This window comes from Geotrypetes seraphini, chromosome 8 (assembly GCF_902459505.1).
Source record: "Geotrypetes seraphini chromosome 8, aGeoSer1.1, whole genome shotgun sequence".
NCBI lineage: Eukaryota > Metazoa > Chordata > Amphibia > Gymnophiona > Dermophiidae > Geotrypetes > Geotrypetes seraphini.
Genome location: NC_047091.1, coordinates 5,887,587 through 5,912,440, shown reverse-complemented (window position 1 = coordinate 5,912,440; position 24,854 = coordinate 5,887,587). Strand labels below are relative to the sequence as shown.

The window sequence follows — 24,854 nt, the reverse complement described above, 5'->3', positions numbered from 1 at the left end:
CAGGCAGCCAACGAAGGAATGAGGCCGGATTGGCCCATCCATCCTAAAGCTCCGCCTACTGGTGGGGCCTAAGGCGCGTGGGCCAATCAGAATAGGCCCTGGAGCCTTAGGTCCCACCTGGGGGCGCGGCCTGAGGCACATGGGCCCAACCCGACCATGTGCCTTAGGCCGCGCCCCCAGGTGGGACCTAAGGCTCCAGGGCCTATTCTGATTGGCCCACGCGCCTTAGACCCCACCAGTAGGCGGAGCTTTAGGATGGATGGGCCAATCCGGCCTCATTCCTTCGTTGGCTGCCTGCCGGACAGGCGGTTTTGGCTCCCGTCTGTCCGGCCAACTACCAAAGGTACGGGGAAGGGGGGTGGGGGGGTCGTGGGGGTCGCCAGGGGGGTCGCGGGTCGGCTGGGGGGGGCGGTCATTGGGGGGAGGGGGGTTTGCGTCGAGGGCAGGAGGGCTGCAGTGCAGAACATAAGCCTTTCATTAAGACAATCCTGGTTCGCTTTTCCAAGTTAAAACAATTAGAAAAATATTTCTGGAGTGCTGTAATAAATTAAAATTAATAGTGCTCAGAACCCCCAAGGTAACTTCAGGCATCATTTTGAAGCTGGGGGGGGCGGTCGTTGGGGGGAGGGGGGTTTGCGTCGAGGGCAGGAGGGCCTGGGATCCCTCCTGCCCGTAATGTAGTGCGGGGTGGGGTTAGGGGGTCGCCGTGGCCAGGAGGATTTGGGCTCCCTCCTGGCCCGATATTGTTGGGGAGTCGGCGGTCCTTCGGGGGGAGGGATGTATCGGACGTCGGGGGGGGGGGGCATCAGGCTTTCAGGATGGGGACAGACCTTCAAGGGGGGACAGTGCAGGGAAGTCAGGGAATTTATATTAATTAATTTTTTCTCTGCGTGTTTTGTTTTTGTATAGTTATTAACTAATATTTAACTAAGTTTTAAAGTTTTAAAGAATGTTTCCTTTATACGTAAATAAAGAAAAGTGAATGGGATTGCAGTGGCGGTGACGGGGCGGTGAATGGGGTGGCAGTGGCGGTGACGGGGCGGTGAAGAGGATGGTGAGACGGGGACGGGGCGGTGACGGGGATGGTGAGACGGGGACGGGGCGGTGACGGGGATGGTGAGACGGGGACGGGGCGGTGACGGGGACCAATTTTTTCACCGTGTCATTCTCTAGTACAGATAAGAGCAGTGGAAGGTTTAGAGATAAGTGTAGAGGTAGGCATAAAATTAGTCAGGGACCGCTGACCAGGCAATATGCCTGATGGGCCGCCGCGTGAGCGGACCGCTGGGCTGGATGGACCTCTGGTCTGCCCCGGCGGAGGCGTCTACTTATGTACTTATGTACTACATAACAACCATTGCAACCAGGTGGGAAGACTTTTGCAAGGCACGGAACGGTAAATGTAGCCTGGTTCTTTTAATGCCCACAACCAGCACAACAGGAATAGGTGGAGACAGAGAAAACTCCACAATCCTTAGATTTTTTTTTTTTTTACTAGAACAGGGTAAGAATAAAAGGGGAAATTTTAAAACCAGCGACTGTAAATGATTTTATGGGATCTTGCGTTTCCATCTTGTAGGATGAATTTAAAAGAAGATTTTAATAATGATACCGTTAGTTCATGCCTTCTTGTATTTGTCTTGTTGAAACATGTTCAGCATTTCTTAAATCTGTATGCATGTAATTTTGTAAGCCGCAAAGTTATTGTGCAGTGCGTGGCAGCTGCGAGAAAGGCGAACAGAATGCTAGGAATGATTAAGAAGGGGGATCACGAACAGATCGGAGAAGGTGATCATGCCGCTGTACCGGGCCATGGTACGCCCTCACCTGGAATACTGCATCCAGCACTGGTCGCCGTACATGAAGAAGGACACGGTACTACTCGAAAGGGTCTAGAGAAGAGCGACTAAGATGGTTAAGGGGCTGAAGGAGCTGCCATACAGCGAAAGATTAGAGAAACTGGGCCTCTTCTCCCTCGAACAGAGATTGAGAGGGGACATGATCGAAACATTCAAGATACTGAAGGGAATAGACTAAGTAGATAAAGACAGGTTGTTCACCCTCTCCAAGGTAGAGAGAATGAGAGGGCACTCTCTAAAGTTAAAAGGGGATAGATTCTGTATAAACGTAAGGAAGTTCTTCTTCACCCAAAGAGTGGTGGAAAACTGGAATGCTCTTCTAGAAGCTGTTATAGGGGAAAACACCCTCCAGGGATTCAAGACAAAGTTAGACAAGTTCCTGCTGAACCAGAATGTACACAGGTAAGGCTAGTCTCAGGGCACTGGTCTTTGACCTAAGGGCCACTGTGGGAGTGGACTGCTGGTCACGATGGACCACTGGTCTCACCTAGCAGTGGCAATTCTTATGTTCATAAGTTAATTGAAGAACGCTGTTAGAAATGGTGAAAAACAGTGCAGAAGAAGTGCTTACTGGTGCCTAAATAAAGGCACCACAATCATGCCCAGAAAGGCGCTTTAGGCTGCCAATCACCAAAGTAGGCGTGGCCAATGCCAAAAGTGGGCGTGGTTCACACAAAGATAGGTCCCGGAAATTTAGAGGCCCAGAAAACACCGGCCTACGTTTTCAGCAGCTCTATTTCAATTGGCCGCAATTCTGAAACCGCCATTGATGCGCGATTGCCAGCCGCCAATAGCGAGGCCGGTTACGGAATCTGGCGGGAAGTGTCTGTCTTCCACGAGAGAGTCTATGCATTTCACCTAGAGATCCAGTGGCATCCTTTGGTTGTAGCCCACACACCTGTTCCTGCATTATGAAACAGATGTTACCTAAATACCTCTTTTGAAGACCTATCTTTGTGGTTTAGCTCTCCCATCGACTACTTAATTTATGGGAGATCCTGTGCCGAGCAAACTATTCGACTATATTATTTTTTGAAAGTTTTTATTTTAAATTTTAACCTTTTTACTTATTATAAGAGCGTTCCTTTCCTTTCATACACTTTTGTAAACAGCATTGATATTATAGCGAAGTGCGGTCTATACATTTTTAATAAACATAACTAGGCATGATGGGAAGTGGGGGGGAGGCTGGGCATGTAACGGATACTCAGGGAAGAAACTGGAACCCAAGCCTGGAAGCCCTAGATTTAACAGGAAAGAAAATGACTTTGGGGGAGCAGCATGGGTGGGAAATAATTTCATTTCCATTTTAAAATTTTAAACTGATGGGGGGGTGCCACGCTTGTAGAGAATTTGCAATAGCTCAAAAGCATTTTCGCTTGTCCTGGTGACTGTCCCAGCACACTGACACAAGGATTCAGTACCATGCGGTGAGTAATCATGTGTTCTTACAGCAGGGTCGGCCCTACACATAGGGGCTTAATCGTGCAATCAGAGTGGGGTCACGTGCACCAGGGTACACAGTAAGTAGTCAGTTGCCTTCAACTGATTTGCAAGGTCATTATTTGCCACAGTTCCCATTTTATTTTTTACTAAATGACCCCATAAGTGAAGCACGACGTCTAACCTCCTTCGCAAACTAGGACAAATTCAGAACGACCCCTTTTTTTTTGCTTTGGCAGAGGAAGATATTCCAGCCTGTGGTTGTGGCATTTAGATCAGTGGCATAGTGCAGGGGGTGCCAAGTGGGTGGGGGCACTGGCACCTCTCTGCCCCACCCCCGCCCTACCCCATATCTCCATATTATCTTTGCTAGCGGAGCAACCTTTCTGCCTGTTGCTCGCACCGGCCTTGTTCCCCTCTCAATCACTTCCGGGTCACAGGGCCAGGAAGCGACACGAGAGGGACTTCAGTGCTGGTGCGAGGAGCATGCTTGCAGAAGCCACTCAAGCTGGTGGTAATTAAGAGGTATGGGTGGAGGGCGTGGGGTGTGTGTAAAGAGTGGGGATGCAGAGAGGAGGGCAGGCAGTGCCCCCGCCACTGTTTATCACTCCTCAGCTTCCCTTACTTTGTCCTGTCAGTCTCCCTCTTCCGCACTCTCACATGCCGCCATGGGTAAAGGATAATTATTCTCTGCTATTTAATTTATGACTTTTCTAATTCTTAATAGCACCTCTTTCTGTTTAGGATACGGGGATTCAGGACTTAAAGAGTATGGATCTGAAGGGGCTCGTGCACAAGTGGTACATTGGGTAACTAAAGGCGGCAGTAGATGGGAAAAGCAGGCAGATCTGCTCTGCCATGCCTTGCCATCTTCCTGTTTTGGAGGGGTATCCTCAGACTGGTAAAAATAAAAATGAGGATGCAGTGAAGCAGAATGGAGCCATCCATCACAGCTGGATTAGAGCCGTGTTTCTTATCCCAGTCTTTGCGGCATGCGCAGCCAGTTGGGCTTTCAGGATAGCCACACTGGATAGGGAGAGGGATTTGCATGCACTGCTTGCTTGGTATGCAAATCTACCTCGTGCCTATTCATGGTGAATATCCTGGCTGGGTAGAGCAGCATTACATCAGCACTTAACAGAAAGTTGGATAAGGAAGGCTGGTGACAGAACCGGTCTCGCTCACCTTTCCCAAGGCTAAGGCGTACGCCTCCCAGTGGCTGACTGGAAAAGGTATCCTGGTTGCACACTGTGAATTCTGCACATGCCTCCATCAGGTCTTTTGCTTGGAAACCGTCGTATACCATGGTGTGATTAAAAACCGGGTTCAGGCTCCTCTTTATTACCCTCGTCTTCTGGCGGCTGGACTTGCTGTCATCTGGAAGAATGTAGCTGGAAAGGAGACAGGTACACAGTGAGTTTATTTTTTTCTTGAAAGCTTCTAAACCACTACTAGTGACTGGGGAGTCCAATGCAGAGCGGTTTACATGAGCTTCCGTAATGATGTTACAATTCTTGAACTTCTGTAATGGTGTTACAATACAGAGTTTGAGTGTTTCTGTGACAAGTTTTCCATATCCTTTACATTATTTACACATTATACAGTATATGAATCCTATATACACTTGAGTGTAATATGTTCACTCTATATATATATAGCTCTTACGCATTTATGCTATAATACTTTCATCCTATGTATCTCACACATAATACTAGTAACGTGTATATATACAGCAGTGGTCTCAAACTCGAGGCCCAGGGGCCACATGCGGCCCGCCAGGTCCTATTTTGAGGCCCTCGGTATGTTTATCATAATCACAGAAGTAAAATAAAACAGTTTCTTGATCATATGTCTCTTTAGCTATAAATGACAATATTATTATTGGAGACTTGGCCAAAAGGAAAGATTTATGAACTATAAAGAGTTTTACCTCATGCAAAATTGTCATTTCTTTAATAAGACATGAACTATTTTTTTCTGAGGCCCTCCAAGGACCCACAAATCCAAAATGTGGCCCTGCAAAGGGCTGGAGTTGGAGACCGCTGCCTTTGATCAAATTGTAAAGTTGCCTTGTCACGTTGCCTGTGGTTTCCCTCCCTCTTAATAGTTTTCACTTGAGCATGTGAACCGCTTAGATTTCTTTGGAAAAGTTTGCAGCACATCAAATAAACTGAAACCTTGACAGAATTAAAAAAAAATATAAGCTCTGGAACTTTCCTCTGTCCTTTCCGGGCTATGGTCATATCCGCAATGGCTGGTGTGATGTTTTATGGATCAGTGGAAGAAGAGACGATTTTCTCTCTCTTAATACTATTTATTACTTTTTCCTAATCCCTGCTTCTTCCTCCTCCATGTCACACAGTAGCCTCCAAAAAGTAAAGCAGATCTGTTGCCTGAGGCAGTTATGAGTCAATTAACTCCATGGCCAGAGCTCGAGCAGGAACCTCGGCAAACAAAATATCATTTTCACCTGGTCGGGGCTTAAAACAAAATATTGAAGGAAAAGCCGAAAGGGATCCTTTACGACGGACACACCAACTTAAGAACGTAAGAATTGCCACTGCTGGGTCAGACCGGTGGTCCATCGTGCCTACCAGTCCGCTCATGCGGCGGCCCCCAGGTCAAAGACCAGTGCTCTAAATGAGTCCAGCCTCACCTGCGTACGTTCCAGTTTAGCAGGAACTTGTCCAACTTTGTCTTGAGTCCCTGGAGGGTGTTTTCCCCTATAACAGACTCCGGAAGAGCGTTCCAATTTTCTACCACTCTCTGGGTGAAGAAGAACTTCCTTACGTTTGTACGAAATCGTTCCCCTTTCAACTTTAGAGAGTGCCCTCGCGTTCTCCCTACCTTGGAGAGGGTGAACAGCCTGTCTTTATCTACTAAGTCTATTCCCTTCATTATCTTGAAGGTTTCAATCATGTCCCCTCTCAGTCTCCTCATTTCAAGGGAGAAGAGGCCCAGTTTCTCCAATCTCTCACTGTACGGCAACTGCTCCAGCCCCTTAACCATTTTAGTCGCAAACAAAAGCGTCATAAAGCAGAGATGTCCACGGCCAATGTCCGGATCAACCAAAACAGTCTTTGTCGATGATACAGTGTCAAAGCAATTGATGACAGCGAATGTAGACTTGACAGTGACAGTGTTTCGGCTCAAATAGCCTTCGTCAAGAGTTTATTTTTAATAGTCTTCTTATAAAACATCGACAAATAGTCAAAAAAAAAAAAAAAAAGCTGAAAATGTTGAACGAAGATAAACAGCTGAGTAAAAAACCCCATTGAAGATACAAGTACATACTTTTGATCACCCCTCTTGACAAATGCAGATTTGCATGCCTGTCCGCCCCATTATATGCAAATCTCTCTTGTGCATATTCATTACAGCTATCCTGAAAACCTGACTGGACAGGGTTGGGAACCAGTGATATAGATCGTAACACCCCACTGTAGATACGTCAGCAAAGAAATTTGAATAATTTTACAAGATTACTAAAACGATATTTATTTAATAGAATAAAATATGGAAACCAAGGATTCCATTGTATGATTGAGTGCTGGATGCTGATTAGTTTTGTAATTTTTTTTTTATTTGATTACGTATGTATTTGCTGTGACCTGCTTTGTATAAGGCAAGATACGAATGATTAAACTATAAACCCCCACTAATTCAAAGAACTATCAATGTGCACTTATACCTATTTGACAGTCTTCTGGCGACGCATGCAGCGAAACTGGACCACACTATCTCCAACCTGCTGATAACAACAAACGACTACAAATATTTTCGCAAAGAAATCAAAACCCACCTATTCAAAAAATGTATACAGATGGCTTAACCCCAACCGGACCCCCCTCAACGCAACTCCCCCCTCCTCCCCCCTTCACCAGTTCCCTTCTCTTTAGCCTCAAGCATGTCAACTGCTTCCCTAACGGTATATATACTGGATCTGCACTATTTCCTATTTGTACAGCATCTTGTAGCTCTTGAAATATACAGCTCCATTATTCTTGTAACTTCTCCTGGAAATGACCAGAATTCTCTCTGTAATTATCCTGGAAATGTCCAGTTGTCTCTTTTGTAATCCGCCCAGAACTGCAAGGTTGAGGCGGAATAGAAATCAGTAATGTAATGTAATACCTGCAGGAAGGGTGAGCAATTTTCAATTAGCTCTTTTGCCTGCTTACAGGAATGGGGCAGGGGCAGGGAGCGTTCCTACGGGTATGGGGAAAAAGTTGTCCCCATGTCATTCTCTATTGTAAGCCTTAAAGATTCACCCAAGGCAGTCAATAGTCTTGTACCAGCCCTGCAAGGGGGATTCTTTTAAGAATATTCTGCCAAGTTGAAACTATACTTTTTAGTTAGACATTAAAATGATAAGACAGAACAGTGATTAAACTTAGAGATGCCAGAGAGTCGCCAGGGGTCCTCAAGGGCTGTAACCCCAATGAATATGCATGAGATCTGTCTGCATGCACTGCCTCCATTGTATGCACGTAGATCTCATGCATAGTCATTGGGGAGCCCCTGAAAATCCAACTGGATTGCGGTCCTGAAGGACGGAGGTTGCCCACCCCTAATCCAGAGTCATAACTTGATTGCCACTGGTTTTCAGGATCACCTTTCACATAACTCTTGAGTGTGACAGGCTCGTAAGGATAACCAGAGAGCAGCTTTTTTATTAATGCAGACGGCATGTCATCTCCTGCTTATTGAGGAATGAAACAGCAATCAGAACGGGGGACAAATTCCTGGAGGAAAAGTCCATAGTCTATTATTAAGACATGGAGAAGCCTCTGCTTGTCCTGGATCGGTAGCATGGAATGTTGCTACTGTTTGGGGGTTCCGGAATCTTTTGGCACTCTTTGGGATTCTGGAATCTTGCTGTTCTATAGGATTCTGAATGGAATGTTGCTACTCTTTGGGTTTTGGCCAGGTACTAGTGAACTGGATTGGCCACCCGTGAGAACGGGCTACTGGGCTTCATGGACTGATGCAGTAAAGCTATTCTTATGTTCTTATGTCTATGACAAAACCAAAACAAAGCCTAATCTGTCCCTTATAACTGAGGGCATTAACTCTGTGCTATATAAGCATTGTCTTGCCCCATTGTAGCCCGTGTGGAAGGAGCTGGAACCCAAAGCCACAAACATTGAGCAAAACCAGACAGGACTGAAGGGGGATGACCTTGGGCTTGTAGTGCTTAACCTCTTTGAAACACGTTGAGATGGGAAAAGCTATTGGGCAACCTGAAGGTTTCCTTTGCCATTGAGAATGATGGACTTCCCACAGCTTCTGAGCGAGCAATATCTTGAAGGCGTGAGAGCAGAGAAAGATTACATCAGCCCCACTACATTGACGTTCATCCCTACTGCAGCACTGTTGATGTCCCGTCACCGACAGAACAATTCCAAGAATTTATGAATGTAGAGCACAAACTCGTTTAATCTTGTCTACTGACTCAAGCTGGAGAAATAGGCCATTAGTGACACAGAACAGGACATTCTGCGTTTGTCCTGCTCGCTGCTGCTCCCTATTATTTTGATCACTTTAGCAAAGATCTCTGTCTACAGGCTGCTTTGGAAAGTGGACTTCTTGGATGTCTTGAACTTTTTTCTTCCTATGTTTTGTACACCGTGCTGTCGATAAACCAAAGTGCGGTTAAAACATAAAACATTTCACTTTTCTGAACACAAATCTTTCCCTCCTTCCACCCCTTGCCAGATCCATCCTTTTGGATCCCTCTCAATGACCCAGTTTTTCAGTATTACCATTTCACAAAAGCATCAACGGTGCCAGTATGGAGCGGCAGGAGATTCTGTGCTTCTTTCACCCATATGTGCAGTTCGCCCGTGGGAGGCAAATTGACCTCTGAGGCAATAAAAGAAAATGTTCTATTAGAGAGGTGGGAACTCAAATCACTTTGCAAGATATTCATGAAGTTAGTGTTTATACATGTTTTAAACAAACGGATTGAAAGCGCTTCCCTACAACCAGTGAGGTCAGTGTTTATGGAAAAAAAAAAAAAAAAAACCCAACTAAAACTATTTTCTCCCATATACGTTATGTGTACTAGCAAATAACTTCAGGGCGTGTCGTCTAATCCTTGTACTTGTTGAAGAGTAAACACGTTGATTTACTCTTATCCTGTTCACCTTCCTTGGGCAAAAAAATAATTCAACATATCTTCAGAGAAATATAAAGCCAAAAGTGCCAAGCAGAAAGATATTATTTTAGATTACAATGAATGGGGGGCAGAGGGGGGAAGGAAGAGAGATACTTTACTGTAGTTGCCCTGAAAATCTCACCTTCAGTCCCAGAGGGGATGAATTTCAAGGACAGGTTGATTGTTCCCCGACTTCCAATGCCATCCAGAGAGACAGGAGTCTGAGGGGGGAAGGGTTAGAAGGGTCGTTAGGGTGGCCAGGATCTCACCCTGAGGCACATTAGATGTGCAATCTTCAGAGCCTCAGTAGTTGGCCACACATCCGATGCTCAGACTATTCCACTTTATATAAAAGTTTTCAATTTAGATTTTTGTTGTTGTAAGAGCTACAATACACATTATATCTTGCTCTGGACAAATGACTAAATTATTAATACAAAAATGTAAACATCCGTCCACTAAATAGAAGTTTCTGTGGGCCTAGATTATATTTCATTAGGCCATGTACATGAATTTTCCAGGCTGCATTAAAAAAAAACCAAAAAAACTCTGTGGAGTGACAATGTTCCTAAATGGACTTTATTTGAAAGTATCAAAGTTCCAAAGGTACACTAAAATCATCCACATAAAATAATTCCATCCACATAAAAGTAAATCATCCACATAAGAGCCTTAAAGGACCTAGTCCTCTAGGGATACAGGACCCAACACGGTCCGCGTTTCGACAAAAAGTCTTCTTCAGGGGTCCCTGGGGATCCTATAAAGGTGTGTATGTGGGAAACAATTGTGTGGTGAACCGGAAGTGAGACACTGCTTGCATTTGCAACGGAAAGGCTGCATTAAGTCACATAAGAATACATTTGTAGAGAGAGGCTGGGCCGAGTAGACTTTTGGTCTTCCTTCAGCTCAGGCGAATGTAAGAAAAGATAAGGCCAGCGAGGAAATGACTAAGATAGTGAGTGGAGGATATTTCTATTCAGTGGTGCTCACCCGTGGCTGTAGGTTAAACCAGGAAGGTTGTGTTTGGGTCCAGTCCCAGGTACTCAGTCCAATCTCCACCTCGCCCAGAAACAGGTTCCGTCCCAAAGAGTCGTGATGCCAGACGGAGAGATTGAGGAATCGGCTGTGGAGATCCGCCTTCTCAATCTTGTACTGTAGTACAGGGGAAACAATTAGGCACAATCGGTGTCCTCATATTACTGGGAGCAGCAGATGAGCTCTGAATTTTTTGACTTATGGGTCTTGTGTAGGAATATAGAGGTTGGCAAATTCTGTCCTCAAGAGCCACCACCAAGTCAGGTGTTCCATAACGAAGACACACAATCCATTTTACATGCACGGCCTCAGCTGTTTGCAGATGAGCTCATGCATATTCATTGTGGGAATCTTGAAACCATCAGACTGTCTTGTGGTCTTTGAGGACGAAGTTTGCTCACCCCTCAAATAACAATGAAAATCCAAAAATGGATCATTGATTTGACATACAGTCGACTCCGCGTAAGTGCACGGCCCTCGGGGTCACCATGTGCACTTAAACGGAGTGTGTGCTTAATAGGAGTGGAGGGGAGGGGGAGGCTGTAGCCAAGCCGGCTCAGTAAGCTGCTGGAGCCTAAAGTACAGGAAAGCTCTCCCTTTCCCAGCTGTCCCAGCGCTTAAGCTGCTGTGTGAAGCCTAGCTAGTCCCAGTCAGAGCATGATTGCATCTAAGAGATATGGTGGAAGGGAAAGAGCTGCACACATATGCCAGGGAGGGTCAGGGAGAGTGGGGGGGGGGTGGAGAGGAGTCCGGGTACTGGTGCCCCCACCAAGACGGCACCCGGGGTAGACCGCTTGCACCAGTCAGCTGTAGGAGGCTGGCCACCATTGGAAGCAGCCACACAGAACTTGCTTTCCCTTCCTGTGGCTTTTTAGCCTTGCTCCTTTATGTGGGAGTTAAACTGAATTTTGACAAGTTCCAGCTGCTCTGGTAGAATTAATTCCTCTTCCATCCAAAAACAAGGCGCTTCCAGTGAGAAACATTTCTCTAACCATGCCCTAGATGACTCTTCAGCTGGGGACCTTGGCGATGAGTCAAAGCTCCCGAAACCTGCTCATCCGATGTCAGGAATGTGCAGGCAAGCCCAGTTTTCCTGGGTACTGGTAAAGCCAGTTGCTTTTCTCAGCACCCGATTTGACCTGCACTTCCCAGTCTCTCCTCCCTGCAATTTGGGGGAGAAAGGGATGGGGGTAAGGGAGTCTTTGCACCATCGGCCTCTCTTCTGATCACTAATACCTCGATGCTCTTCCCTTACCTTGAGGGTCTCGTTGAAGAGAGGATCCAGGTTTCGCTTTTTGACTGCCGTCTTGCGCTTACTCTGAGAAGACTTATCCGGAAGGAGGTAGGTCTTCACGTAACTGGTGGAAGAAGGGTGAAGTTACTATATGAAAACAAATGCATCTGCAACTTCTAGGTTTGCCTTTGTGGGTATATTTCCCGTTATGGTACCTCCGAAATTCTTCCACAGGATTGTTGACATTTGTATAGAACAAAATGTCCATCAAGGGAAGAAAGCAGGTATCGCTTTCATCTGAGAGGGTCTAGCATAGCAAGGGGGAGATTACATTGCAATGTTTAGGGTCACCCTCCTTCCCGGGGACCCATTGGTCTTTCTGTAAAGAATAGAAGGTAAAGAGTCTTCTAGAGCGGTGGTTCCCAACCCTGGCTTGGAAGACCACCAGCCAGTCGGGTTTTCGGGATAGCTCTAATGAATATGCATGGAGAAGATTTGCATGCCTGTCACCTCCATTATATGCAAATCTCTCTCATGCATATTCATTAGAGCTATCCCAAAACCCTGACTGGCTGGTGTTCCTCCAGGACAGGGTTGGGAACCACTGTTCTAGAGCAGTGGTTCCCAACCCTGTCCTGGAGGACCACCAGCCAGTTGGGTTTTCGGGATAGCTCTAATGAATATGCATGGAGAAGATTTGCATGCCTGTCAACTCCATTATATGCAAATCTCTCTCATGCATATTCATTAGGGCTATCCCAAAAACCCTGTTCTAGAGTCTTCATGTACTCACGGGTCCGATCTTTGCTTCTTGGCCTCTGCCAGATCCCTGCATTGGATGATAACAACATGCAGCTCCTTCTTCCTCCCATCATACTGGAGAGAGAACTGGATGCAGCCCCTGACCTCCACGTTCCCAATGTCCCCATCACTGTACAGACTCATGATGCTTCCGCTTAACTGCATTCGGGAGAGAGAGAGGCAACCATGAGAGGAGAAGTGGAGAGAAGAGATCTATGGGAAACAGTGGAGTAGCGAAGGAGTGGGGACCGCCCCGGGTGCCGTCTTAGTGGGGGGTGCTGGCACTTATCCTCCTCTCCCACCTACCTACCTCTGCAACGTCTTCTGGGTGTGTGTGCCAGGGACCACCACCCCAGGTTTGTTTAAGGAGGAGCAAAAAGCCTCCGACTCAATCCTGTCAAATTCCACGCTGCTCCTTGTGACCCTGGGCAAGTCACTTAATCCCCCAATTCCCCAGGTACATTAGGAAAAGTGTGAGCCCACCAGGACAGATAGGGAAAAATGCTTGAGTACCTAAATATAAACCACTTAGACAATAAGTGGTATATCAATAAAAATAATGCTTCTATATGCGATCAGGTTTTTAACGTGGAGATACCGCATCAGCATAAAAACTTCCTCCAAATCCCAACCCAGCCATTATGAGCAATTAAATGTTACATAAGATAAACCCAGTATATATATATATATATATATATATGTAACATTTAATTGAAACAAAACAATACAAATTTCAAATGGTACTGTATTAACAAAATATACAAAAATTCAGAATCATTTGCAAAAGATCAAAAATAGACACTGATTTTAGATTCCCTATGAACATCTCAACTTTTCATTAAGTAAATTAATTAAACTATGATCTTTTAATCAACTTAAACTAATTTTCTTCCAATGGGGACGAGCCTCGGACGTAGGAGCATCTGTTTCTCTCTTAAAGCAATCCCATTTTGAGAAACAGATGCTCCTCCGTCTGAGGAAGAAAATTAGTTTAAGTTGATTAAAAGATCATAGTTTAATTAATTTACTTAATGAAAAGTTGAGATGTTCATAGGGAATCTAAAATCAGTGTCTATTTTTGATCTTTTGCAAATGATTCTCAATTTTTGTATATTTTGTAACATTTAATTGCTCATAATGGCTGGGTTGGGATTGGAGGAAGTTTTTACGTTGAAAACCTGATCGCATATAGAAGCGTTAGTGACAGGTTTGAGTCTGAGGCTTTTTCCTCCTTCCTAAACAAACTTATATGCCCTAGAGCTTAGGTAGAAGAGGGCAATTGTTCAGGAGGTAGGATTGTAAGTTATTCTAGGAGTTTTGGGAGATTTGTTTATTTGGTACCCCTGGGGTGGTGAGATTGTAGTTTTTCAAGTCACTTATTCCCACATTGCTCCAGATACATTAGTTAGAGCGTGAAAAATGTTTGAGTACCTGAACATAAACCACTTACGCTAAATATTAAAATAAATAATGGAGGGATACCCTCTGTCCCCTAGTCATAACTGTGTACCGTGGATGAGCTGAGACTTGACACCGATGAGCTGTTATTGAGCAGAGCATGTGGCCGAAACGGACTGTTCTCTTTGATGCTGAGTGCGGACGTCTCTTCATAGCCATTCGCCAACTCGTCATTGTTCTGGAAAGCAGAGAACCAAACAAAAAAAAAGGCAGCTTGTGTGTGACATGACCGCCAATCCAAAATACTAGCAGAAGCCAGAGATCAGTCTGCAAAAAGATTCAAAGCACTCTCATAGAAGGTCAATTCCCACAAGATCTTGGAGAGATCATAATCACACCCCTACTGAAAGATCAAAAAGGCCCTATAGACGCTCCTACCAACTACAGACCTATCGCTTCGATCCCATTATATGTCAAACTGATTGAAGGACTTGTGGCTCAATACCTCACCAACTACCTATTTGACCATAATATACTTCACTCCTCTCAATCAGGATTTAGATCTCACCACAGCACGGAAACACTACTAGCAACACTACTAGACATAGCCCGACAACACCTCAGTAAAGGACACAGGATCCTAATTATCCAACTAGATCTTTCCGCCGCCTTCGATCTAGTCGATCACACCATATTACTCCAGATACTTGATGCAATCGGGATCTCAGGGGTGGTTTACAATTGGTTCCAAGGATTCCTCAAAACAAGAACGTACAGAGTTAAGACAAACAACACGAAATCTAACCCATGGTCAAATCCATGCGGAGTCCCGCAGGGGTCACCACTATCGCCCATTCTATTCAATCTCTTCATCTCCTCCCTCGGCACCACTTTAGACAACCTAAATGTAACATCATTCAGCTACGCAGATGACATAACTATTCTCCTCCCCTTTGAAATCCAAGACCACACCTCAACAGGACACCTGGAAATAATTCTGGATGAAGTAGAAAAATGGATGACAAACCACAAACTGAAACTAAACTCGGACAAAACCAAATTCCTAATGCTTGAAACGGACAAAAACCCATCCATAACAGACCTAGAAATTAAAGCAACCAAATACCCAATCCAGACCACACTCAGAATCTTGGGAGTGCAGATAGACAGATGCTGCACTATGCAGACCCAAATCAACAAAACTACCCAAAAAGCATTCTTCACAATGCGCAACTTAAGAAAAATAAGGAAATTCTTCGACAAAGAACACTACAGGATAATTGTACAATCCCTGGTACTAGGTCTCGTGGACTACTGCAATATCCTTTATCTACCATGCCCCACAAACATGATCAAAAAACTTCAAACTGTTCAGAACACAGCCCTTAGACTAATTTACTCACTCGGAAAATTTGACCACATCACCAATGCCTACCTAGACTCACACTGGCTACCGATTCGAGCCAGAATTCAATTCAAACTATACTGTCTACTCTTCAAAGTAATTAACGGTACTGCACCCACCTACCTAAATGACCGCCTAAACCGTAACCTTCCAACCAGAACAAGAAGAAAACTGACATCATTCACATACCCACCACTCAAGGGTACTCACCGCAAAAAGCTTTATGATAGCCTCCTGGCAACACATGCTGCAAAACTCGAACCTTCCATCACCAGATTGTTAACCACAACATCAGACCTCAAGACATTCCATAAAGAAATCAAAACACTGCTGTTCAAAAAGCATATACAATCTACCTAACCTCCCTCACCCCATCCCCCAAGAAACCAAAACACTGCCGTCCAAAACATCTTCCGATGTTATTAAGTCTTTACTATCATTCTGTTATTAAGTCTCTATCCTCAAACTGTATTCTCTATTGTCATGTACCATCCTGGAAATGTCCAGTTCTCTTCTTATGTAATCCGCTTTGAACCGCAAGGTACAAGCGGAATAAAAATCACTAATGTAATGTAATGTAATGTAATGTAAAGTTAAAATGGCATGAAATACACGATGGAAGCAGTTGAAAAGGCTTGGCGACTGTTTTGTGCCATTTTGACATGACCGCCCAACACAAGACGGGTGCAATTCAAACGGGCGTCACAAAAATCGATCAAAAAGGGACACACAGGCCAAAGGGACACAAGCAGGTCAGACACCACCAGGAGGGTGGGAATAAGGAAGAAAGACTCAACTTTTTGGAGCAAAAGTGGATTTATCGATTAAACTCTGAAGAACCGTTTGGCTTAAATTCAGAATTAGAATGGTTAACTCTAGTATGAAGTCTTCTCCGGGGAGTCTTTTGAGAAATAGGTGCTCATCATTTAAGTTATTTTATGGGGTGGTAAAGATTCAATATTTAAGATTTCCTTTTTGTTCTTTGAATGACATGGGAGCTCTCCCCCATGATGGTTTCGTCGTATATGACGTCACCATCAGCTGCACCGGGAGATATAAATAGTAGGCTGTTTGTTCACAAAACTATGGTGGTCAGATAATTCAGCGGGAGCTAACTAAGGTATGAATGTCTAGTTTAAGATACTTTATACTGCAAACTTTATCGGGATTTTTACATTCTGTTCACTTGGAGACTAAATGTAAATGGTTTGCTTGATTTTTAGGGACACTAGCCTTGAAAAAACCCTCTGGGTGAAACATGTCGGCGGCACGAATGTCCCTGCAAGTTAGACCACTTAATTTATAAAGCTAAGTATTATTTAATATTTATAAATCTAAAAAGTTCACGATAAAGTTTGATAGTTAAATAATGTCAACGTATGGTGACCCAATGAGGATGTGGTACGTGAAGCCAGATAACAGTGAAAGCATTTTGAGTATCATGGTGGTGCCTCTGAGGGTCTGTTAGCATTGGAAATATCCATTACCCTATGATAGGGGAGAGCATAAGGGAGATGGCCTGTAATAAGCATGACATAAACATAAACTGTTTCATATGCAAATCCTCCCCTCTGGGATGAACTGACCGGGGCAATTTGGTCTGGCCATGGAAGAGTTAACAGGAAGACAAGACCTGTTATTAGAATACAACCAGGTGGTGATGGAGGCTGAGTGGCGTTCTAGCTTGATTTTTCTATCCTAGTAATGTGATTGGTTTAAGCGGAATAGAAGTTTTTAAAAGAGACACCAGGGGTGTCGGGGTAAAACTGCAATTAAGTTTAGATGACAGAGAGGGCGACAAAGTTCATTGCACTTGATGGGGAAAGCCTTCAGATACTGCACAGAGGCATCACGCATCCAGGGTTTCTACCTGAATGGTGACAGTCATCGGCGATAGCAGAATCTCCTCCATGTCTGACTCCCTGGGATCTCCGGTGATTTGCGATTGCTCTTCATCACTGACCTCTGTGTCTGGAAAAACCAAACAAAATAACCATGTGGCTCACAGCCTTTGCTCCGTCTCAACATTAATGGCACTTAGGAAAAAAATGGGGGCTTTTCACCCCTGAATACTTTGAAAAGGTTCACAGTCATTCGCGTGTGGGACAAAGGCACGCCGACATTTCGGCACGGACAATTGGGCGCAAGACTCCAGCGCGCCGCTCTAAAAGTTAATTTTAGAGAGCCCCAACAGGGGGTGGTGAGGGGGGGAACCCCCCAGTTTACATAATAGTGTTCGCGCTGCCTTTGAGGGGGAGGGTTTGGGGGGTGGAACCACCCATTATAGTGGAAACTTAACTTTTTCCTGATTTTTTTTTTAAGGAAAAAGTTGTTTTCTGTATAATGGGGGTTGCCCCCCCCCCCCCCCCAAAATGGCAGCGCAAACACAAGTAAGTAAAGTGGGGGGTTCCCCCCACACACACCCCCATCGGAGCTCTTTAAAATTACCTTTTAGAGCAGCGCGGTGGAGTCTTGCGCCCAAATCTCTGTGCCGAAATGTCAGCGCGCCTTTGCAAATGAGACATTCAGAAGCACACAGCCGCCTCTAGGGTGGATGTCCCAGCAGAGAGGAGAAGGAATATCATTTTGGGGATTCACATTATGACCCCTAAAAGCAGAGAGAGGGAGTATCCCGCCAACCAACTGAAAATAAGCTTTGCGTAGAATTTATACATTTAAATTAGTGTTATTTAATGTAAACAGAAACCATTTCATTAGGCAATTCCCTCACCCCATGTAATCCTTTGGAAAGATGTCAACCTTGTCTGAGTCGCTCCTCTGGGCATCGGAGCACTTACCTCACCAGCTTGTGCTAAAAACCTCTAGCGCAGTTTGATAAAAGGGGGGGGGGGGGGTTGGTTCAGCTAAAGCAATTCAAAGTTAAGGGTGAAGGTGGCACATGGAAATCACATGCATTTATAAGAAAGCTACTGCTAGAACCCTTCCCCCAAATCACGCACAGAAAGTCCTAGCCCCCAAGGACGCAATTTTATGTGAAATTTGATGCCATTAGTTTTACCATTCCAAAAGTAATAAGTAAGACGTGAGCACAGACATGCACGTGCATATGCGTGCGTGCGTACACGCACACACTAAATGAAATGATAGCAGATAAAGACCTAAACGGTCCATCCAGTCTGCCCTGTATTTTTTTCTTTCTTTCTTCTGGGCCACACACCTCAGAAGTCCACCCAATACTGTCTTTAGGCTCCAACTACTGTTGAAGCCTATCCAAACCATCTTCTCGGCAGGATTCAGACCGTGAAAGTTTGCCCATTCAGAGTCCAGTTAGAGATCCTCTGTGTTCATCCCATGCTTTTTTGAATTCCTCCACCACCTCCCTCGGGAGGGCGTTCCAGGCATCCACCACCCTCTCCGTGAAGAAGAATTTTCTAACATTACTCCTAAGTCTTCCTCCCTGTAACCTCAAATTATGCCCTCTAGTTTTACCAATTTCCTTTCTCTGGGAAAGATTTGATCCTTTTAAATATTTAAAAGTCTGTATTTTATCTCCCCTGTTCCTTCTCTTCTCTAGTCTAGAGTATACACAACACACACACTCTGGTGAAATCTTGAGAGAAGAGAAACCAGGAGAGTTGAGCTGACCCTCAACAGACCACATATATACTGACCTGATTTATCAGTGGAAGCTTTTTCAAAGAAATCCTCCATTTCCTACAAACAGATACAAGAGAAGCAAGAGATATGTTAGCCGCTGAGCATCTTACGTATGTAAAATCCTAGACCCATAGACCCGCCCCCCAGGGCCTGCCCAGTTCTACCCATCCCGTTACGCCCACGCCACGCCCCCCTCAGCCTACTCGTTGGGAGGGAGGGCATCTGTGTCGGGTTTTGAAAAGCCGTCCAGACACGCGGACATGCCCTTGACATGTCCAGGTAAATCCGGACAGCTGGTAACCCTACGCTGGGCCCCAAGTGGCAATTGCACACTTCACAGATTATTTTAAATAACTTTTATCAAAGCTTCCAAAAACCGGCTTCGGCGGAAGTCATTTGAGAACTTGGGTTATATGCAGCCTTTCCTTCGGTTTATACTTATGATCCTTATTAGCCTTTGTCTGTGGGTCAGATGGTTCTGAGGACAACCTCGTATCATATTGGTCTTACCTAGGCCCTGCATTAGAGAATGACTTTGGGACAAATCTTTCCCCGTCCCCGCGGGAACTCATTTTCCCATCCCTTCCCTTTTCCTGCCCCATTCCTGCAAGCTCCGTCCTCATCTGCACAAGCCTCAAACACTTGAAAATCCTAAGTAGGAACATTCTAGAGCTCAGACTGTGATGTCATAATGCCTCATTCCACCAATGCCTAAGCTCCGTCCTCATCTGCACAAGCCTCAAACACTTGAAAATCCTAAGTGACAACATACTAGAGCTCAGATTGTGATGTCATAATGGCTCATTCCACCAATGCCTAAGCTCTGTCCTCATCTGCACAAGCCTCAAACATTTTAAAATCCTAAGTAGGAACATTCCAGAGCTCAGATTGTGATGTCATAATGCCTCAATCCACCAATGTCTAAGCTCCGTCCTCATCTGCACAAGCCTCAAACCCTTTAAAGTCATAAGTGGCAACATTCTAGAGCTCAGATTGTGATGTCATAATGCCTCATTCCACCAATGCCTAAGCTCCGTCCTCATCTGCACAAGCCTCAAACTCTTTAAAATCATAAGTAGCAACATTCTAGAGCTCAGATTGTGATGTCATAATGCCTCATTCCACCAATGCCTAAGCTCCGTCCTCATCTGCACAAGCCTCAAACACTTTAGAATCCTAAGTAGGAACATTCTAGAGCTCAGATTGTGATGTCATAATGCCTCATTCCACCAATGCCTAAGCTCCGTCCTCATCTGCACAAGCCTCAAACATTTTAAAATCCTAAGTAGCAACATTCTAGAGCTCAGATTGTGATGTCATAATGCCTCATTCCACCAATGCCTAAGCTCCGTCCTCATCTGCACAAGCCTCAAACACTTTAGAATCCTAAGTAGGAACATTCTAGAGCTCAGATTGTGATGCCATAATGCCTCATTCCACCAATGCCTAAGCTCCGTCCTCATCTGCACAAGCCTCAAACACTTTAGAATCCTAAGTAGGAACATTCTAGAGCTCAGATTGTGATGTCATAATGCCTCATTCCACCAATGCCTAAGCTCCGTCCTCATCTGCACAAGCCTCAAACGCTTTCAAATCCTAAGTATTTGAGGCTTGTGCAGTTAAGGCAGAGCGTACAGGAATGGGACAGGGGCAGCGAGAAAACTCACAGGGATGGGATGGGGGAAATTGAGTTCTTGTGGGGACGGGGACAAATTTGTCCCGATTTCATTCTCTACCCTGCATCAACCTGCCCTGGATATTTGTTCTAATTTGATCCATGCTGAGAGCTCCGAGCAGTGGCACAGTAAGGGGGGGGGAGCAATCCGCCCCAGGCGCCGTCATGGTGTGGGCACTTCCGGGGGCCGCGCATAGGAAGTGACGACAGAGGGAGAGCCAATGAGATCGCGAGGATAACGCTGAAGTCGTTTGTGCAGTGAACAACTAAAGGTACAGGCGGAAGGGAAGGGGGGTGCGCACGCGTCGGGGGGGTGTCGAGGGAGGAGAGGGAGGGGAGGTGCACCTCTCACCTTCACTCCTGGTTGTGAGATCAATTTCCAAAATTCCTCCGAGCAGCAAAGATTATTATCTAACTGATCTGATTATTTTTAGGCGACACTTCGACTGCGCCTAAACGACAACGTTTTATGGCTCAATCTGGCTGTCTACATTTTTTTTTTTTTTATAATCTACAACATTGTAGTACATTTGATTAAATACAGAAAAATATTACAGAGATTATACATGTTATACAATTAGTTTATAGAACCATAACTTTATCCACCCACCCTTCTATCCATTATTAATAATACAAGACAACTTTATTTATTAATATCAATTTCTCAATTTGATTGTAATTTGTTACACTTGTTGACAGTTTAAAAATGAATAAAGAATATTAAAAAAAATAATAATATCAATTTCTCAATTACCTCTCCCTCCCCATACCCCCCCCCCCCACCCCGGATGTGTAAGGAAAAACTTGGAGAAAAATACAGAAACCATTAATGTGAAGCAGCAAATGAAGCCAATGGACTCCATATTTTGTTAAATGAAACACTGGACCCCAAACATTCTCCATTCATTCTCTCATATTTGTATGTATTACATACATTTGTCCACCAAAATGTGTAGTTTAATCTATCATGGAACAAAAGGGAAAAAATAATATTCATTCTGTACAGTATTTTGTTAATGGCACTCAAATAACCCTAAATATCTTAAAATGCTAATACTAATCATTCTAAGTAAAATTATTTCATAACCTTATGACCTTTTAAATAGGAAAAAAGAAAAATTACTTTTCCTCCCAAAACTTAATCATCCCTAATAAAACCAAATAAAACATAAGCAAGCAGTAAAAAAATCCTTTAATTAATTCATATAATCACTGCAAATATTAAAAAATTGTATAAAAAGACATACTAAAATGGCCATTTGAAAAGCATCCATTATATAATTCCCCTAAAAAGCCCTATACATTAAATTGTATATAATAGACAAATATCAGAACTAAAGGAAGCAAAATCTATATCTCTGGCTGTCTACATTTACAAAGCTGCAGGAGTGACGCTGCCTTGGTAAACGCACCAGAGCCCATAGGAACTGAATGGGCTTCGGTGCCTAAAAGGGGCCCTTAGCTGGATTGAGGAGTTGAATAGCTAATTTTAATCTACAAGCTCACCCAAGGAATGACCTTAGAGCCCCCCCTTCATTTTGCCCAGCACAGGGGTCAGCCATTCCGGTCCTCGAGAGCCACAGGCAAGCCAGGTTTTCAGGATCTCCACAATAAATATGCACGAGATAGATTTGCATCTCAAGGAGGCGGTGCATGCAAATCCATCTCGTACCTATTCATTGTGGAGATCCTGAAAACCTGACCTGGCTCCGGCTCTCGAGGACCGGAATTGCCTACCCCTGGCCTAGCAGAACGATGTTGCCCTGTAAAATCTGAAGGTTAAATTTAGTCAGTTAAACGCTTTAAAAAGACCTATGTGTAAATAAAGCTAAACTTTTTTTTTTTAAACATATGTTTATTAAAAGTGAAAAGGGTCACAGGCGAGCAAAATACAAACTCGTGAATAATGCAAAAGCAACCATATACAGCAGAAAGCCTCCAAAATCCACAAGGCCCCCAAAAGGAGCTCAAACGCTGGAAAACAACGATCAAGCTAGACTGAAACAGAACAGTGTCTTCATTTTATTCTGGGGATTTTACGAGTCAGAAATCTCAGAGCCCAGGCCATTCCAGTCTTTTCTCAGCCTTGCATACAACAGATTTTTTTTTAAAGGTAGGAAGAGTCATTTTTATAACGATGGCTTTTTAAATCATGAATGTCAGTGCTGAACCAACCTGGAAAGCGTGGGGTTGGAGCGCTGGAGTCACTGCTTCTTCGGGGACCCTACGAGAAGAGAGGGTGATTAGTCTTTCTTGACATGGCGGGGCAGTAATCAGATGCTTTCCATTCTTTCAAGGGGCTGAACTTCAGGTTGTCTGTTTATAAAGCCTCCAGCCCAGGAGGAAAAGGCAGATGAGCGCAATATTAATCAGGAGACACCCAACATGGATCAAGGAACATGAAAAGCGAGGTTGCAGTCATTGGCATGGTGGTGGTGGTGGTGGTGGGTGGGGAGGGAGGGAGGATCGCCTTGGGCACTGCTGTGGAGGGGACACCAGCATCTTTCCTCTTCTCCCCCATGCACCCGTCCCCAACCCCTCCCCCGGCGTGCATCTTCAGATCTTCACCGCCTGCAAGCAGCATCTCTGACTTGCTGGTTGCGCCGGGCTCATCCCTCTCTCTTGATGTCACATCCTGTTCACGGGGACCAGGAAATGACATCAGTGGGAAGGATGAGGCTGCTGCAAGCAGTAGATAAGAGATGCTGCTCATGGCTGATGATGATTTGAAGAGATACAGTGGGGAGGGCACATGGCACAGCTATGTCAGGCGCCTTCGCCTTGGGTGCAAAGTTCTCTTGCGATGTGACTGGCTGCAGTTATCATTAAAAGGATAAATGTGCATTTTGCACCTTTCATCCAAACAGAAGGTCTAACAAGTTTTAGGGTACTAGTGGTTTAGGCAGCCAGGTTAGGGGTAGACAGATAGCTTTTCTGCTCAGCGGCTTCCTCCTGCTCCCTTGGACGTCTGCATCCACCCGCCCTGCACTTTCATTCCCAACTGCTCAGGTTGCTTCTCCCTCATCCCCCAACCCAATCCAGCTATCACAGCAAACAGAACCCTGTCTCTGGCCACTAGACTCCCTCCTCCTCCTCCTCACTCAGGACCAAACACAGCCCTTCACAGCAACCCAAGGCCTTACCGATGGATCAGAAAGGAGAACGGATTGACGCTTCCGGGTTTTACTTCCATTGCGGTCAATGGCAGTAAAACCCGGATATCTCAATCCATCCTCCTTTTTCTAGATCAGGGGTGTCAAACTCAATCACATTAAGGGACTGAAATCCAAGACACGGGCTAAGTCGTGGGCCAGACCCCGCCCAATCTCCGCCCCAGAACCCGCCCCCCATAAAAGTACTAATTGTAACGCCATTTTTTTCCCATTCATTTTCACACAGCAAAACAGAGAAAGGAGGCAAATGAGATGTCAAAAATCAACCAAAACTTTTAAAAAGGATAACCTAAAAGCAACGAACAACTGTAATCTATAAAAACATATCTATTAACCTATGGCAAACAAGTCAATGTATAATGACTGAAGCTGTAATATGAAAAAGCAAATAATATGACCTGTGGTATGAAAGGCACTTATACAAAAACAGAAGCACCCAAGTGAAAATGAATGCATTAGAGCAGGAAAACAGCTAAATGCATGGGGCGAATACAGGGCGAAGCCGGGAGAAAGCGAAACCAGCAGTGAGCCAGCAGAAGGCAACGTGTGGCACATATTAAGAAGTTCAAATCTAGTGTTTTGCACCAACAATCCTAATAATGGTAGGCTTATGCTAGACTAGAATGAGCCTGTCCAGATTATTTGATGTTGTTATGAAAACAGTTTTATTTAGACTACAGACCTCAAGCGCTCGCGGTTATTTGCCGTTAGAACTGGTCTTAGCAAGTAACCTATCTGCGGGCTACCCCTGGCCCAAATCGTCTCTATTTAATTTATATTGTTGTTTTACTTTTCTGAAATATTCATATAAATTACTGTTTATACAAAACCTGAATCTATAAATCACCTCTGTGGGTCTATTTAACCTTTTCCTATCGTAATAAATTTTACGTTACGCTGGTTCCAATCGCAGTTATTTTAGCAAAGTTTTGTATTATTTACGGCTGTTGTAAACACAATGGCCCAATAGATGGGACATACCATGGCAACGACATTTTTTTGGAATGTCCCGTCATCAGGGACACAAGACAGGAAAAGGTTAAAATTGTTTAT

General features: G+C 44.6%; 1 protein-coding gene across 2 annotated transcripts in view; it reads right to left on the bottom strand.

The window, feature by feature from the left end:
- Positions 1-24,854, bottom strand: part of SYTL1 (synaptotagmin like 1) — a 78,644-nt gene that overhangs the window by 3,184 nt on the left and 50,606 nt on the right. For both annotated transcript variants that reach the window (XM_033955763.1, XM_033955761.1), the window contains 10 exons: positions 22,804-22,852; positions 18,968-19,010; positions 17,206-17,306; positions 14,043-14,168; positions 12,525-12,691; positions 11,753-11,855; positions 10,453-10,614; positions 9,605-9,683; positions 9,068-9,167; positions 4,488-4,693 (listed from right to left, as the gene is read on the bottom strand). In XM_033955763.1, the coding sequence (XP_033811654.1) occupies positions 4,488-4,693; positions 9,068-9,167; positions 9,605-9,683; positions 10,453-10,614; positions 11,753-11,855; positions 12,525-12,691; positions 14,043-14,168; positions 17,206-17,306; positions 18,968-19,010; positions 22,804-22,852 (1,136 nt within the window). The remainder of the gene's footprint in view (positions 1-4,487; positions 4,694-9,067; positions 9,168-9,604; positions 9,684-10,452; positions 10,615-11,752; positions 11,856-12,524; positions 12,692-14,042; positions 14,169-17,205; positions 17,307-18,967; positions 19,011-22,803; positions 22,853-24,854) is intronic.